General features: G+C 41.5%; 1 protein-coding gene across 4 annotated transcripts in view; it reads right to left on the bottom strand.

The window, feature by feature from the left end:
- Positions 1-10726, bottom strand: part of vat1l (vesicle amine transport 1-like) — a 91402-nt gene extending 80676 nt beyond the window's left edge. For all 4 annotated transcript variants that reach the window (XR_009822043.1, XR_009822044.1, XR_009822045.1 and 1 more), the window contains exons 1-4: positions 10335-10726; positions 9125-9254; positions 7541-7756; positions 702-844 (exon numbers count right to left, since the gene is read on the bottom strand). Coding sequence is in view for 1 of the 4 variants with exons in the window: in XM_062028371.1 (XP_061884355.1) it covers positions 702-844; positions 7541-7756; positions 9125-9254; positions 10335-10552 (707 nt within the window). In the remaining 3 variants the exon portion in view is untranslated. The remainder of the gene's footprint in view (positions 1-701; positions 845-7540; positions 7757-9124; positions 9255-10334) is intronic.
- Between the last annotated feature and the right edge of the window lie 7983 nt (positions 10727-18709).

Here is an 18709-nt window from a genome sequence, read left to right as displayed (position 1 = left end):
TTGTTAGAACAGGAAAATCTTCTACTAAAAACATATGTCTTTTTTTTTGCATGTTTACACGTCCAATGGTGTCACTGTAAAACAAAGCCAACATTCCTCCTACAACCTACATTCCCTTAGAAATATTCTATGACTATCACTGCCACAAGTGATGTAGTGTCCGAGACAGATTAAAAGCAAGCAAATCAAAGAATGAATGGCATGCCATTATTTAGGGGACCTATATTGCCTTTTTTATGCTTTGTGGTCTTGTGATTCCTTTTGTAAAAAACACTGATTTAGTAATACTTTGGCCTTGATCCTGAGTGGAATGTGTGGTGCAGAGAGATGAAAGGCATATTAATCCACTACCACTCTTGATATGTAGGCAGAAGGCAAAAAGTCATTGCAATTTAAAAATTATAGTTACAGTACAAATCTCTATATGGAAGTAAACGTGCAAATATACAGTAATATACAATAATCAGCCCCCGATTGGCTCAATTGCAAACCTTCAGTGCGCCCCTGGGATTAGATCTGCATTGCCATGGTGACCATGACGACAAACCACGAAACGGGAACCTCGCTCAGTAAGTCCAATGTGATCACAACAACCGGCCATTTCCTGCCCACGTCATACCGTGCGATGCCATCTCATTACAAAAATACATGAAGTGAACATCAATAGCAAAAAACAATTAAAGTTGTTGCCAGGAGCTTACTTTTTGACTTCTTGTATGTAATCAGCATTTCTGTCAAATAGATGAGTCACAGAGTCCTTGATGGCGGCGTGTTTGAAACTTGAGGCCAGGCCAAAGACGGTGACATTAGGTAGAGTGGAACACAGCTGAGCCACAGCTTGGCCCTGAAGGCGACAATGACAAATGTGATTGTTTATCAGCAGCTGTCCAAGTGTTCAATATAATTCATAATGACATTATAAACCACTTTTATGTATGACCTGCGTTTGTGTGTTGTACAGTATAGCTCCTATTCTTCATTTTATTTAACACCACTGTGTCTGGATTTTAAATAGTGGCTGATAACAGACAATTTACGGAAGTTTAATATCTATCCGAATTTAAAGCTATACAAAAAACACTTTTTAACACAAAATTGTCATCCAACCTGATAGCGGGGTGCATTTAAATGTGCACTCCAATAAAATTGCACAATTTAATGAGCTCCAATACAATCCAGTCCTCACAAAGTAGCCTTCTTTACAGCAATGATCCATATTTGGTACTATAAACCCCTATCTGATCAGCAAAGATTGATTGATTGAGACTTTTATTAGTAGATTGCACAGTGAAGTACATATTCCGTACAATTGACCACTAAATGGTAACACCCGAATAAGTTTTTCAACTTGTTTAAGTCGGGGTCCACTTAAATTGATTCATGATACAGATATATACTATCAGATATATACAATCATCATAATACAGTCATCACACAAGATAATCATCAGAGTATATACATTGAATTATTTACATTATTTACAATCCGGGGTTATCATCAGTCATCAACAATTGAGAACAGAGAAATGGATATTGGAACAGTGTAGGTCTGACTTGGTAGGATATGTACAGCAAGTAGTAGAGAGAGAGAGAGAGAGAGAGAGAGAGAGAGAGAGAGAGAGAGATCAGAAGGCATAAGAAAAAGTATCTGCATTTGATTGTTTACATTTGATTATTAACAATCCGGGGAGGTTGTTAGTTTAGGGTTGAAGTTGCCTGGAGATGTACTTTTATTGCGGTTTTGAAGGAGGATAGAGATGCCCTTTCTTTTACACCTGTTGGGAGCGCATTCCACATTGATTTGGCATAGAAAGAGAATGAGTTAAGACCTTTGTTAGATCGGAATCTGGGTTTAACGTGGTTAGTGGAGCTCCCTCTGGTGTTGTGGTTATGGCGGTCATTTGCGTTAAGGAAGTAGTTTGACATGTACTTCGGTATCAGGGAGGTGTAGCGGATTTTATAGACTAGGCTCAGTGCAAGTTGTTTTACTCTGTCCTCCACCCTGAGCCAGCCCACTTTGGAGAAGTGGGTAGGAGTGAGGTGGGATCTGGGGTGGAGGTCTAGAAGTAATCTGACTAGCTTGTTCTGGGATGTTTGGAGTTTAGATTTGAGGGTTTTGGAGGTGCTAGGGTACCAGGAGGTGCATGCGTAATCGAAAAAGGGTTGAACGAGAGTTCCCGCCAGAATCCTCATGGTGCTTTTGTTGACCAGAGAGAAGATTCTATAGAGAAATCTTGTTCGTTGGTTGACCTTTTTGATTACCTTGGTTGCCATTTTATCACAGGAAAGGTTAGCCTCTAGAATGGAATCCAGGTAGGTGACCTCATATTTCCTGGTGATAACAATGTCACCCACTTTTATAGTGAAGTCATTGACTTTCTTAAGGTTGATGTGGGACCCAAACAGGATGGATTCCGTTTTACCCAAGTGTATGGATAGCTTGTTGTCAGCGAGCATGGTGCAAGTTCTACAGAGTTCAGCACTGAGGATTTTTCTCCACCTGTGACTTGTCCTTGCCGGATACCAGCAGGGCCGAGTCATACGCAAACAGGAACAATTCACAGTCGCATGCCGATGACAAGTCGTTTATGTATATTATGAACAGTAAAGGCCCCAATATACTGCCTTGGGGGACTCCACAGCTCACCGAGAGGGGGGGGGGGGGGGGGGGACACGGTGCTGTTCACCTCTACCACCTGTTTCCTCCCCTCCAAGTAAGATTGCATCCAGCTCAATGAGGTTTTGTCAAATCCGATTGCTCTGAGCTTATCCAACAGTATAATGTGGTTAACGGTGTCAAAGGCCTTCTGAAGGTCCAGCATGACCATGCCGCAGTATTTGCCCGCGTCCACCTCATGTTTGATGTTGTCGGTCAGATAGAGAAGGCATGTGTCAGTGGAGTGGTTAGTTCTGAAGCCGGATTGGATTTTGTACATGAGTTTATTAGTGGCAAGGTAACTATCGACCTGTTCATTAACTATTTTTTCCATTACTTTCGAAATGGAACTGAGAATAGAAACAGGTCGGTAGTTGCCAGGTTCCAATTTGCTTCCTTTTTTAAAGAGGGGAGTTACTCTTGTTATCTTAAAATCTTTTGGTACTTGGCCTTGTGAAATTGAGAGGTTTATTATGTGCGTGATGATTGGGGCAATGATGGAGGCAGAGTCCCTCAGGAATCTGGAGGGAATATTATCAAGGCCGGTGGCCTTGTTTGGGTGGAGCGCACTCAATTTTTTAAGCACCTCATCAGCTGAGACCATTTCTAATTTGAAATCATTGTTGGATACTCCTAGCTTTCTGTAGAAGGCTTTAATGTGTTCTACACCAAAGCGACCAGAGTGGTGGGACAGCTTGTTGACAACAGGAGTTGCGGCTATGCTGGTGAAAAAGGCGTTAAGTCTGCTTGCTACCTCCATTGATGCTGATGTTGGTGAGTCTGGTTTTAAGTTTTTGGCTGCAACCGGGAAGCTGGTTGTTGAGAATTTTCCAGAGCTCACGTGGCTTATTTGTACTTTCCTCTATTTTGTCGTTAATGTAATTTTTTTTTAAGGATTTAGTCAGGTTGGTTGACTTATTTCTTAATTTATTGCATTGCTTTTTGAGAGTTGAAATGATTGATTTGAGGTTGATATTATTGGGTTGTTTATCTACTTCTGTTTTACACTTTTGGTATTCAGAGTATTTTCTGTCTCTGTCTTTTATGGCAGCTAATAGGTCCGGATTCATCCACGGTTCAGAGCGGGCTTTGATCCTGACTGTTCTCACGGGAGCCATGTCATTTAGTATCTTTAGGAACGCTGTTTTGAAGCGATCCCAAGCAACATCGACCAGGTTGCTCGCGAGCACAGGGGACCAGTCCCACTCATCTCATTTTAAATTGAAATGATCACTGGAGTATTTTTTAAGGGATCTGGATTGGGCTGTTATGTGGCCATTGGCTTTAGGTTTAGCTATTTTGCAGGTGCAGAAGGTTAGATAGTGGTCGCTAAGACCACAGATCATGACTCCACTATTTTTTATTTTAGGCCGGTCTGAAGTGAGAATGAGATCTATGGTTGATTGGGTGGAATCAACTTATACAATACTTATACCAGTAAACATTGTATAAGTATTTCACAAGATTTAATCAATACTGGTTATATGTTTATTATTGTGCTTGTGGTTGCAGTGGTGTAGAAATGCACTCCAAAGTATTTTGCCTTGTAAGAAAAAGGCAAGTTAATTTACAGGGCACAATTCGCAAACAAGGCAATTCAAAGTGCTTTGCAGATTCATAAAATTACAAAAGGGGGAATAAAATCATGAATAAAACTAAAATCCTTATAAAAATAGTACTAAATTAATTCAATTAAAATAAAAAAGAGTAGATAAAATACTTTGTTGTCATATGCACAATTTCAAAAAAAAGAACTGTATTCGTCCCCTTAAGAGGAAATGGCTTTTTACTCTCAACGTAAACATACTGCATAACAAAACTATGAGAAACACCTATTGGCCTAAAAGGTTGCCTATTAAGTTAAATGGACTTTTAGTGACGTACACTAAAGAGATTTAAGAATATGTATCTCTAGAGCCTGTTACAAGTTACAAGCAAAAATTTGAGTTACAAGCGTCCCTGCCATTAGTTGGCGTAGGACATGTCACAGTGAACCTCGTAAGATCCGCCCAAAACATCTGGTATTACTCACTAGCATTACCTTGTAGCTAGAGATCAACATAACAATGTTTTCCAATTATGGTAGGGAAGGAAATGAGTGCAAAGGACAATGCTGAGAAAAAGAAGTGGATGATATTCATTGAATTAAGGAAAGAAATCATCACAAACATGAGAGCATGTAGTCGACTTGGTGAAGCAATTTGAGCGTATTGCTGCTAGTCTGCAGCGTACTGAAGCAGAATGAGTCAATAACGCTAGTCAAGAATGTTAAAAATATTCTAAACGACAGACATTTATCCATAATCATATGCACATTATTATTATTATTGTAAATAATGTAAATAATTCAATGTATATACTCTGATGATGATTAACTTGTGTGATGACTGTATTATGCTGATAGTATATATTTATACCATGAATTGATTAACGTGGACCCCGACTTAAACAAGTTGAAAAACGTATTCGGGTGTTACCATTTAGTGGTCAATTGTACGGAATATGTACTGTACTGTGCAATCTACTAATAGAAGTCTCAATCAATCAATTAAGACAAGGCGCTGATGGTGTGTTTAACAGAGAAGCAGCTGGAAGAAGTCCACCCTCCAAGGTAAATAGTCTACAATTTTATTACATTGCTTCATACAACTACTGTACTTGTAATGCATTCTATTATGTTGTTTTTCATACAGTATTTCTTATCTAGAAGCTTGCTTTTATTTTTAAAAGGTATGTTACATGTTACAATGGTGCTGTTCTGGTGGGCCAAGCACCAAACCCATTTATTTATCATTTCAAAAAGTGTGGTGTTGATTTAAGATACACGTTTTTTTTAAATTAAGAGCTCTATCATGGAACCAATTAAGCTCGTACATTGAGGTACTACTGTACATTTTTGCCCTCCTACAGCTACTTTCGTTTGCCAACTTTCCTAGGTGTTTTGTGGCACTGGCAACGCCCACTAGTACGATAGTTTTATGTTTATTCCCTGTGGCTAACTTTGGTATCTTCCTGTCCCACTCCTTAATGTTACAGTATGACATACAGTATATTACATTGGACAAGTGCAGAGTCACAGTGTATATGTAAATAGTTGGTAAAGTGCACAACCGCCTTACTTGGAGCCACACACTCTAGACAAACACAGCTTATTAGCATTAAAGGGGTCATATCACAATTTTTTTTCTACATTTAAAACACTTGCTTGTTGTCAACAGAACATGTAATGGTGGTTCTTTGGTCCAAATTTTGCATATATTTGGTTTCACAGACTATCTTCAAGCCGCTTTCTGAGTCGTTTGGTGTGCTGTCTTATTTACGTGGCTCCACTTCGACTGTGTCTTCTAGTTTGTAACGCTTACATAGCAAAATCTACTGGCAGATATAAGTGCAAACTATATAATCATTTGTATAAAAAATGGCAGCAGCGGAGGATGCATGTGCGTATAGGAGCCAGTCTGCCCCACAACAAAAGGATAGAAAAAAGAAGGATCTTGTTGACTACAGCGTCAGACTATAATGGCGGACTTGTGCAAAGCTTTAAACTTTAAAGCTTTGAAGATATCCGCTGACGTTAGCAATGGGAAGAACGTCACAAATTGGGGAAATTCCAAACGGCTCGTTTGGAGGAAGTATGAAGGAAGGCAAGATTGTTTAACAAATATCTCCGCCATGCCTCCATGGTTTGATTTAAAATGTTCGGGACTAACGCAGATCCCAAATACTCAAAAAAAACAGGTACCGATAGGTAGGAAAAGTTGGTTTTGTATAATAGGTCCCCTTTAAAGCTAGAGAGACACAAAACACTTTGTTACCATAGGGCTTACTCAATGTATGTTTAAACTATATTTTGGGTAATACACTACAAATACACTATTGTTGGATCTCAAACTTAATCAATTTTTTTTTTAAGTATACAGTCGTCCATCGCCACATCATGGCTTCACCACATGGCAGATTTTCAAAAAAATGTTTAAAGTATAGTCTCCAATTTTTGGTACTAACATAACTATTTTCAAGCATAATAATGGGTAAATAAATGGAAAATATCAATATTACAATAGCATTGGCCACCAGAGGAGACCAAACCAATTAGAGTGCACTGTTCAGTATCGTGGCTACTTATTGGCCCAGCCTCAGGCATCATTACTATATTGGATTAAAATAATGTAAAGGTGACATAAGGGTGTTATTTCATTCCTAGAGGGCTGTAATAATGTTAAAAAATATACTCAGAAGCTAGCTAAAAATATATTTGATTTATAATTAATGATTTCTACTCTGCAGAAATACATTTATTGTGGTCATGTCCGGAACCAATTAACAGCAATAAACGAGGGACAACTGTAATGCGAAGCCAATATTTGAAATAAACTTCACTATACAGTTAATTTAGAATATTTGTGATAAAGCTCTTGTAATGGATCTTGCTTGATTGTGCATGTGTGCTGAGGCTGCAACGATTGCTACATTTGATTAGGAAAAAAAAACTCAGATTTATATTTTGTTGCTTTGATTAATCGCCTAATGAGTGCAACTAATAAAAATGGAGTGGCCACAACTGTAAATACCCAGACATAGTTTCCACATGGCCGCTGCAATGGAGCGCACATGAGAATGGTGGTGTGTGCGTGCAGTGATCTATGTGGTGGCGAACAGTGGAGAGTTTTTCAAAATATTTTTTTAGGTTAAGTCTAATTTAATTCTATTGTTGTATTATGTAGATTTTTAGAAAAAATTAATTATTTCAACAATTTTTCCAAAAATACACATTGAGGCTTAAAAGTGTGTTTTATTCGATTACTCAATTACTAAAATAATGGTTAGCTGCAGCCCTAGTGTGTACCGAATGAGAACAAGAGAAGTATTTACTTGTTTCACTTACAACAGCACCTCCAGCTGAGTGCACAAGCACTGACATTCCCTCTCGGAGGTTGGCCAGCTCAAAGAGCATCATGTAGGCAGCAACAAAGTTCAGAGCGAACGCCGCGGCCTCCGCAAAAGTCATTTCGTCGGGCATTTTGTACACAAACTCCTTTGGAGTACACACAACTTCTGCCCAGGCGTTGTAGTTGACAAACGCCATGACTCTGTCACCTATCTGAAAGGATGGATAGAACCAAAAGACAGTGCATGCAAAAAAACACAACAAAGAATGGTGGCTGAGGCAGTGCTAATTTGCATATTAAAGGCCTACTGAAAGCCACTACTACCGACCACGCAGTCTGATAGTTTATATATCAATGATGAAATCTTAACATTGCAACACATGCCAATACGGCCGGTTTAACTTATAAAGTGCAATTTTAAAATTCCCGCCACACTTCCGGTTGAAAAAGCCTTCGGAGGATGAGTATGCGCGTGACGTCAATCATTGAACCGGAAGTATTGAATACAATACAAAAAAGCTCTGTTTTCATTTCATAATTCCACAGTATTCTGGACATCTGTGTTGGTGAATCTTTTGCAATTTGTTTAATGAACAATGGAGGCTGCAAAGAAGAACGTTGTAGGTGGGTCGGTGTATAGCGGCTGGCTGTAGCAACACAACAAGGATTACTCACTTGGATAGCAGACGCGCTAGCCGATGCTAACCGGCCACCGCACGGATGATCGGGTGAAGTCGTTCGTCACACCGTTGATCGCTGGAACGCAGGTGAGCACGGGTGTTGATGAGCTGGGCAGATGATGGCTGGCTGGCGTAGGTGGAGCGCTAATGTTTTTATCATAACTCTGTGAGGTCCGGTTGCTAAGTTGCTAAGTCAGCCTTAGCGTCGTTAGCAACAGCATTGTTAAGCTTTGCCAGGCTGAGATCTATTAACCGTGTAGTTACATGTACATGGTTTAATAGTATTGTTGATCTTCTGTCCATCCATCCAGTCAGGGATTTATTTATTTTGTTTCTATCTGCATTTGAGACAGATGCTATCACGTTAGCTCATGCTGATTAGCATGAGCTTCGTCGATGTATTGTCGTGGAGATAAAAGGCACTGAATGTCCATTTCGCGTTCTCGACTCTCATTTTCAAGAGGATATAGTATCCGAGGTGGAATCCAATGAGCCAGCTTGTACCTAAGTTACAGTCAGAGCGAAAAAAAATATGTATTGCACTGCATTCTAGTCCGTCACTCTAACGTTCCTCGTCCACAAATCTTTCATCCTCGCTCAAATTAATGGGGTAATGGTCCGAATAGCTCTAGCTGCGTTGAAAACAATAGGAAAATATGAGGGAGTGAACAACTGACAACGTCACGCTACTTCCGGTAGGGGCAAGGTTTTTTTTTATCAGAGACCAAAAGTTGCGAACTTTATCGACGTTGTTCTATACTAAATCCTTTCAGCAAAAATATGGCAATATCGCAAAATGATCAAGTATGACACATAGAATGGATCTGCTATCCCCGTTTAAATAAATACAATTCATTTCAGTAGGCCTTTAAAGGAGGTGGATGCTTTTATTTGACCAACCTCGAATCCCTTTGTGGTTTCACCCACGGACTCCACGATTCCGCAGCATTCGAAGCCCGGAACAAGAGGTGCCCTCGGAGGACAGTCAATAGTTCCCTGACGTACCATCAAATCCAGGAAATTTAAACCACTGCAAAGCACAATAAACAGGATCACAGAATGTGATAGACAGACACTATAATTATAGATTTAATCTTTTACTCAAATTAAAATGTCACTGTTAAAGAAGCATTGATTTAATGTACTAATGTTCGAGAGAGACATGCAATTCTTGACTACTGCCTTTTGTACAGTAGACCAGTGGTTCTCAAACTTTTTTCACCAAGTACCACCTCAGAAAAAATTGGGCTCTCCAAGAACCACCATAATGACACTAAAATACAGCAGCGTAGTAGGCTTAAAAGCATATTAAATATTTTGGCCACTGTAACATTACACACAGTTTGAACAGTAACACTGTGTTTGAATATGGAAAAATAAAACACTGTACGTCTTTGGCGTACCACTACAAAGAGCCAGCATAGCACCAGTGGTACACATACCACACTTTGAGAATCCCAATATTAGATGTTTTGAATTCCATTTGATATTGCAGGTGAATGTTGTCTGTCTGTGTTAGCCCTGCGACGAGGACGCAACTTGTTTAGGGCGTAGTTCCAGCCCCACTGTGACCCCAAAAGGGGACAAGCGGTAGAAAATGAATGGATGGATGATGTGGTGACCAATAATATCTATATTAGTCCTGTGAGGGGAAAGTGACTCACCAGTGGGGCTACATTCACAACAGTAGGTTTCTTTACCTTGACCGTTTATGCAATTCTAATGGTTCTCAGTTTCTCTGATTGCAAAACATCCATCCATCCATTTCCTACCGCTTGTCCCAATCGGGGTCGCAGGGGGTGCTGGAGCCTATCTCAGCTGCATTCGGGCGGAAGGCGGGGTACACCCTGGACAAGTCGCCACTTCATCACAGGATTGCAAAACAATACAATTGTATTTTCCTAAACATTAATCAAAAAGTGCCAAATGTTAGTTTAAATATAGCAGAAGTACACAACAGGTTGCAAATAATCAAGCTGCCCACACCATCAGTGGGGGGGAGACCTGTGGCTTCTGTATTATTTGTGCACGTGCACATCCATAACCAGCATTGACGTCATTAAATGTGCATATTGACCATGCAGTGACGTCATGTGGTGTGCATATTTACCATGCTTTGACGCGGATCTTCACTTCACCAGGCTTAGGCTCGGGCATTGGCTTCTTCGTCACGCGGAGTTTGTTGAGCCCCCCGAAGCCTGACAGCACCACCGCGCGCATCTCTTTAACGTTCCCGGAGGATTCATGCACGCTTCCCGGCTTCTTGCCAACCTCTCTGCCAATCATGCACTCGCTTTCCTCCGCCATGTGTGCTCCTTCATGAGCCATGAGTGCGGCTGGTGCTCGATTCTTGGAGCTGCTTTGCCTGAAGGCTCACCGATGTGTGCTGCAACCTGCACAGTGGCGCTGTGTGCTGAACCGCAGACTTGGCTCACCGTCTGATGCCCGCATTCATTCACTCATGCGTTCACACACCCACATAATCTCATTAGAATTGTCATTCCAGCTCCTTGAACATTCAGTCATTTTAATGAACTTGTCATGATAATGGTGTACGTTTTTGTTCAGTCGTCATATCCACATAGGCTTGAGTGGCAAGGGCGCCCCCTGCTGGTGTAACGTACTACATTTGCATTGCACTTGAATGTGCTGTGACAGGGAATTTTACACATCACCAATGCATGTGGCTTGAGTCACTCAACAAGTGAGATGCCTTTACGGACACTTGGAAATGAAGAGCAAAGCCCTCATTATTCAACTTATTCACTGATTGCAATTTACATATACATACTTATAACATCTTATTGGTCCCGAAAAACATTAGTATCTAAAGTACCAGTGGCGGAGGCTGGTCTCTCAAGGAGGGGAAGCTCAATTTCGGCCTACGTTTTTTTGATTGATTGAAACTTTTATTAGTAGATTGTACAGTGAAGTACATATTCCGTACAACTGACCACTAAATGGTAACACCCGGATACGTTTTTCAACTTTTTTAAGTCGGGGTCCATTTAAATTGATTCATGAAACATATTTATATTATTTTCATAATACAGTCATCACACAAGATAATCATCAGAGTATATACAATGAATTATTTACAATCCGGGGTGTGGGATATGGAGGGGGAGTGGCCGGGGGGGTTTAGGATTGGTTGGTATCAACACTTCAGTCATCAACAATTGCATCGTCAGATAAATAGACATTGGAACAGTGTAGAACTGACTTGGTCGGATATGTACAGCAAGTAGTGGACATAGAGAGAGAGATCAGAAAGTATAAGAAAAAGTGTCTGCATTTGATTATTTACATTTGATTATTTACAATCCGAAGAGGTATGATGTGCAAGGGAGGATGTTAGCTTAGGGTTGAAGTTGCCTGGAGGTGTTGTTTTAGTGCGGTTTTGAAGGAGGATAGAGATGCACTTTCTTTTACACCTGTCGGGAGTGCATTCCACATTGATGTGGCATAGAAAGAGAATGAGTTAAGACCTTTGTTAGATCGGAATCTGGGTTTAACGTGGTTAGTGGAGCTCCCTCTGGTGTTGGGGTTATGGCGGTCATTTGCGTTAAGGAAGTAGTTTGACATGTACTTCGGTATCAGGGAGGTGTAGCGGATTTTATAGACTAGGCTCAGTGCAAGTTGTTTTACTCTGTCCTCCACCCTGAGCCAGCCCACTTTGGAGAAGTGGGTTGGGGTGAAGTGTGATCTGGGGTGGAGGTCTAAAAGTACTCTGACTAGCTCGTTCTGGGATGTTTGGAGTCTAGATTTGAGGGTTTTAGAGGTGCTAGGGAGGAGGTGCATGCGTAATCGAAAAAGGGTTGAACGAGAGTTCCCGCCAGAATCTTCATGGTTCTTTTGTTGACCAGAGAGGAGATTCTATAGAGAAATCTCGTTCGTTGGTTGACCTTTTTGATTACCTTGGTTGCCATTTTATCACAGGAAAGATTAGCCTCTAGAATGGAACCTAGGTAGGTGACCTCATCTTTCCTGGTGATAACAATGTCACCCACTTTTATAGTGAAGTCATTGACTTTCTTAAGGTTTATGTGGGACCCAAATAGGATGGATAAAATGTGTTGGTTTATTTATAGAGATGTCCGATAATGGCTTTTTTGCCGATATCCGATATTCCGATATTGTCCAACTCTTAATTACAGATTCCGATATCAACCAATACCGATATATACAGTCGTGGAATTAACACATTATTATGCCTAATTTTGTTGTGATGCCCCGCTGGATGCATTAAACAATGTAACAAGGTTTTCCAAAATAAATCAACTCAAGTTATGGAAAAAAATGCCAACATGGCACTGCCATATTTATTATTGAAGTCACAAAGTGCATTATTTTTTTTAACATGCCTCAAAACAGCAGCTTGGAATTTGGGACATGCTCTCCAGGAGAGAGCATGAGGAGGTTGAGGTGGGCGGGGGCGGGGTTTCGGAGTTGGTCAGGGGTAGCGGGGGTGTATATTGTAGCGTCCCGGAAGAGTTAGTGCTGCAAGGGGTTCTGGGTATTTGTTCTGTTGTGTTTATGTTGTGTTACGGTGCGGATGTTCTCCCGGAATGTGTTTGTCATTCTTGTTTGGTGTGGGTTCACAGTGTGGCGCATATTTGTAACAGTGTTAAAGTTGTTTATACGGTCACCCTCAGTGTGACCTGTATGGCTGTTGACCAAGTATGCATTGCATTCACTTGTGTGTGTGAAAAGCCGTAAATAATATGTGACTGGGTCGGCATGAAAAGGCAGTGCCTTTAAGGTTTATTGGCGCTCTACACTTCTCCCTACGTCCGTGTACACGGCGGCGTTTTAAAAAATCATACATTTTACTTTTTGATACTGATAATTTTGAAACCGATACCGATAATTTCCGATATTACATTTTAAAGCATTTATCGGCCGGTAATATCGGCAGTCCGATATTACCGGACATCTCTATTTATTTATACGTAAATTGTACCCGCCGTGAAAGTGATCTGTGACCCTGTCGTACCAAGAAGGCGTCTTTTCCAGGGGTTTGACAAGTGTCCTCTCAATGGCCAGCAGAGCTAGGCTGCTTAAACGGCCTTGGCCCATGGTGTTGCAGGTGTAAGACTTGAGCCGCTTTAAACAGGAGAAGCTCCTCTCTACACCTGCAGATGTAGCTCCAAACTTTGCCACTAATGACAATAGTTTGTACACCTGTGTGCATTATGAATGTATGTTTTTTGTTCAATACATTTTTTTTTTTAAACATTCAAATTATCTGCCATTATGTGTGTAGAAATCAGTGACACACACACGGCTGACCACTTCAGTGGTGTACTTTACTGAACCAACTGTGCATGCCCCGAACATACATACACAACTACGGATGCCCATAAGGGACATCCACTACATCTCCCCTTCTCCAATGTACAACAAGGAATGAACAATCATTGCAATGTATTTCTATATAAGCATCACCATTTATAATGAATCAACCTAACACCCTATAAAGGCATTATGTATGAGAATTGCATAACAAATTTCTTACATCCTCATTTCTCTCTGAGAAAGAAAACAAACAAACAACAACAAAACAAAACAACAACAGTGTTGCCAACTTACAGTCAAACTGTAATTGCCTTTTTTTTTAGGCTTCAACATTACACAAGATGTGTTTCATTATGTCCTGTCCTTTCACGAGACATAGTCTTTAAGCCACCCCGGTGGCTTTACCTGCCGTCTTGGAGCATCTCTTGCTTTCGGTGTCTGGGTTACCTGCTCTCTGATTGGTGTACCTGGTGTTGCTTCCCTCTCGGTTCTGTGTTCCTTTTGTGGGGTTGGTGGGTCTTGTGGAGCCGACTGTGGCTGGAGCTGTGGCTAAGGGAGAGCCTGAAGGTGAGCCCTGTTTCTCCTCACCTCCTCTGTTCCAGTGTCGACCACATAGGAGCGTGGCATGTCGGCTTTCCTGATCACTGTAGCTATTTGTTTTGAGGGAGATATCCATACTGACTGTCCAGACCTCAGCTCGTGTCTGCAATCAAAGTTCTGAGCCTGCGTGCATTTCAGCTGAAAGTCCTTTTTCTCGAAGGCCTTTGTTCTGGGCCGCTGTGGTTTGAGGTTGGATGACGCTTGTGGCAGCGGCGAGCAAAGACGCCTTCCCATCAGGAGCTTGCTTGGTGACAGTCCATGGTGCAATGGTGTGACTCTATATGCTAACATTGCCCTGTATGGGTCCTCCTAATTCTTAAGTAACAACAATTTCACCGTCTTGACAGCCCTCTCCGCCTCTCCGTTACTCTGGCTGAAGTAAGGGCTACTAGTCACGTGTGAAAAGTCATAATCTCTGGCGAAGGCTGTGAACTCTGCTGATGAGAACTGTGGACCATTGTCACTCCGTAGCTCCTCTGGGACTCTGTGCCTGCAAAACATGCCTTTAAGTGAATTGATAATCCCCTTAGATGTGGTATAACATAACGAAACAAAAGCGGCCACAGGGGGTTACAAATGTTGTAAGTTCTCTGCTTTCTTCTGCCAAGGGAATCTGACAAAAACCAGACCGGGCATCCAGCTTGGTGAATACCTTTGCTCCGTCTAACTGTGCCAGTGACTGCTCTACTGATGGCAATTTGTGCCTCTCCCTACATACTGCCTCATTAAGTCTGGTCAGATCGACGCAGATTCTGATTTTCCCATTAGGTTTAACTACGGGCACTATGCCTGCACACCACGCTGTTGGCCTTTCCACCCTCGAAATGACCCCCATCTTTTCCATCCTCTCTAACTCCTCCTTTACTTTCTCTGTCAGAGGAATCGGCACCCTGCGTGGTGTCGTGAGTGCATAGGGCCTCGCATACTCCTTCAATCGAATGCTGTAGTCCCCGTCGAGCCAACCTAGACCAGCAAACACAGTGGGAAACCTGTTTTTAAATGTTTCCCCTGGATCCTCTACTTCATCTACTCGCTCCACCAACCGCAGGGCCTCTACAGTTGGCAGGCCTAGTAGGGGTCTGACCAATGAGTCCACCACGAACACGGGCTGGGTGACTGTTCCATTTTTACTCTTAAGCTGACATTTTACCTGCCCAGCGACTTGTAGTACAATGTTATTGGGGCCATATAGTCTCTTGGTTGTTTGCATCAATGGGCCATCACTGCTGTATTTATACAGATTGGTGGGGATCGCGGTGACCGCTGCACCTGTGTCAATTTTGAAGGAGATTACCTCTCCATTAAGTCCAATGTCTGTGTGCCAGCCTGAGTTTTAACTCATCCATAGAGGGAATCCTGTTATAGTTCGTCCTGTACTTCATGCACAGGCTGCATGGAACGACACACAGCGGCAAAATGTCCTCGTTTGCGGCACTTCCTGCATTCCGCATTGTTAGCTGGGCACTCCTTCCAGTTACGGGGGCCCCTTCCACATTTCTGACATCTCTCGGAACTACTTACAGTCTCCGTTTGTCTTGATCTCGCCTGGCCGTGTTTGTGTGCCTGCATTTCCTGTCTTCTAAATGGACGTGAGATAGCATCAACCTCTCTCCTCTCCTCTGCCTGTGGAGACTCACCCCGCATCACAGCCTGTTGCTGTTTAACCACCTCTGACTGTTTAACCTGGCTTACAGCTTTTTGTAAGGTTAAATCAGCTTCAATTTGTAACTTTTCTGACAGAGCGATATTCCTTATCCCTACTACTATGCGGTCACGTATTAACTCCTCCCGAAGTACTCCAAAGTTACAGTGTTCAGCCAGTTTATGTATTGCTGTTATAAAGCTATCTGCCGACTCACCAGGCTCCTGTTTCCGTACATTAAACTGCGCGCGCTCCAATATGACATTGTGTCTCCCAACAAAATAATCACTGAAACTTTTTATCACCGCAGCATAGTTCCGTTTCTGATCCGATGTCAATGGAGAAGCATCCAAAATGTCCTCCGCATCCTTTCCCATGAAGTACATCAGCGTGTTGACCTGGAAAGCGTCCCCTTCGTTGTCCAGTCCTGACGCCACTCGATACCTCTCGAATCTTTTGCTCCATCTCGGCCATTTCTTCCCGTCTCCGTAGTCAAACTTTTCTGGTGGGCTAACTTGAAAGTTGTCTCCATTGGCGGGAAGCGCCGGTCCATTGCCTTCACTTATTGTGATAGCTAACTTGGGAACTAACTAATTAACTCGTACTAATAAAACAAAAAACACTACCTTTCGCCGTCGGCATATGTCTTTATGTGTCCTCTATGACACATTTAATAACTTGGCGCGGTTGTTTTGACGTTTCTGACACCATGTAGAAACCAGTGACACACACACGGCTGTCCACTTCAGTGGTGTAGACTTTACTGAACCAACTGCGCATGCCCCGAACATACATACACAACTACGGATGCCCATAAGGGACATCCACTACAATGTGCAGCTTGCTACCTAGCTAGCTCGCTAGCTGGGACTGGCGCAAGGCTAGTCCGACGTGTGTCCGCCTGTGAGTGCTCGGTATGGACAGAAACTGTAGAGTGAAAGAAGTCAGTCTCCAAACACAAAAAACACCAGAAATAAAAGCTCTTTTTGTCGCTAGTCGTTTTTAACAAAGAAAATGTCGCTAAGAGGATCTGGAAAGTCTCTGGTTCAACTCAGAACAACAGAATGAATGTTGAAAAATATTCCCACAGAAACACAAGATCGCTGATTCGCTCATTTCGCTGTCAATCAAAAAGAGAATCAGGCTGAGACAGATCATCCAATCATCATGCAGAAGTTGAGCGTCCGGGCCAGCGCACTGCCCCATAGACCCCGAGAGACGCTGGGCGTCCGATGGGCGGGACAAAGCCCAGCATTTATCCAATGACTCGTCTTGTTTCGCTGCAGTGTATGAACTCTGTGGACGGCCAGCGTTTAGGGGAAGCTGAGCTTCCCTTGCAGTCTTAGAGCAATCGCCTCTGAAAAGTACCTATTGGCATAAATTATATACAGTGCATCTGGAAAGTGTTTTGTTACATTTTTTTATGTTCTAGTTTTATTCCAAAAAGGAATATTCATTTTTGTCCTCAAAATTCTACACACAATACCCCATAATGACAATGTGAAAAATTTAAATATTTGTAAAATTATTTAAAAAATGAAAAACTAAGAAATCACATGCACATAAGTATTCACAGCCTTTGCTCAATACTTTGTTGATGCACCTTTGGTAGCAATTACAACCTCAGGCCTGTTTGAATATGATGCCACAAGCTTGGCACACTTATCTTTGGGCAGTTTCGCCAATTCCCCTTTGCAGCACCTCTCAAGCTCCTGGAGCTTAGGTTGGATGGGAAGTGTCGGTGTGCTGCCATTTCCGGGTTTCTCCAGAGATGTTCAATCGCATTCAAGTCTGGGACACTCAAAGACATTTACAGAGTTGTCCTGAAGCCATTACTTTGATATCTTGACTGTGTCCTTAGGGTTGTTGTCCTGCTGAAAAATTAACTGTTCCCCAAGACTGAGTTTGAGCGTGCTCTGGAGCAGGTTTTCATCCAAGATGTCTCTGTATATTGCTGCATTCGTCTTTCCCTCTATCCAGTTCCTGCCACTGAACACATCCCCACAGCATGATGCTGCCATCACTATGCTTCACAGTAGGGATGGTATTGGCCTGGTGCTGAGCAGTGCCTGGTTTCCTCCAAACATGATGCCTGACATTCACGCCAAAGAGTTCAATCTTTGTCTCATCAGCAGTGTTGGGTTAGTTACTGAAAACCAGTAACTAGTTACAGTTACTAGTTACTTTATTTCAAAAGAAACTCAGTTACTAACTCAGTTACTTACACCAAAAAGTAATGCGTTACTGTGAAAAGTAACTATTTAGTTGCTTTTTTTTTTTTCTTGTTTTTTTTAAAGCTCCTATTAATGCCCTTTTAGCCTTCATTTCAGTACTGTTATTGCACTGGAGAATAATACAATCTGTTGATCAGCGCTAAGATTTTTCAAAATGGGGTCCCACAGTAAATTTTTGGGGTCCCACTTTTTTGTAAGCGTTTTGAAAAAAAAAAGATAAACGTATGCATTATCCTGTTGTATCTCACATTCTATTTGTGTTTTGGAAAAAGGTTGTCATAAACGTTACTTAATTAATTAAAAAAAAAAAAAAAAAAAAAATTGGATACATATGTAAATGTATTCAGTTATAAACATTCATTCACTTTCTTCTTTCCTTCATGGATCTAAACTTTACCACTGCTGGTAGTTTTTCTATGTTTTTATTTAATAAGTTGTAGGTGTATTTATTTCAGTATAAAAGTGTAAAAAGTGTTTTGCTTCGGTCATGAAATGGTGTTCCAGGGCATACATACATTTTATATTTAACGCTTAAATCTCTGGAGTCTACATCAACTTCAGATCTATCCCTAATTTCAAAATATTTTAGTTTTTTTTATGTTGTTTTTTTGTTTGTTTTCCGCCCTTTTTTGTCAAACAAAACTATGTTTTTAATGGAAAACACACAAAATATGCAAAATCTTCCACCAAAAATATTTTTCAAAGTGGAAT

Source organism: Entelurus aequoreus, linkage group LG02 (genome assembly GCF_033978785.1).
Source record: "Entelurus aequoreus isolate RoL-2023_Sb linkage group LG02, RoL_Eaeq_v1.1, whole genome shotgun sequence".
NCBI classification, from domain to species: Eukaryota; Metazoa; Chordata; class Actinopteri; order Syngnathiformes; family Syngnathidae; genus Entelurus; species Entelurus aequoreus.
This window is presented reverse-complemented; position numbering and strand designations above follow the sequence as displayed.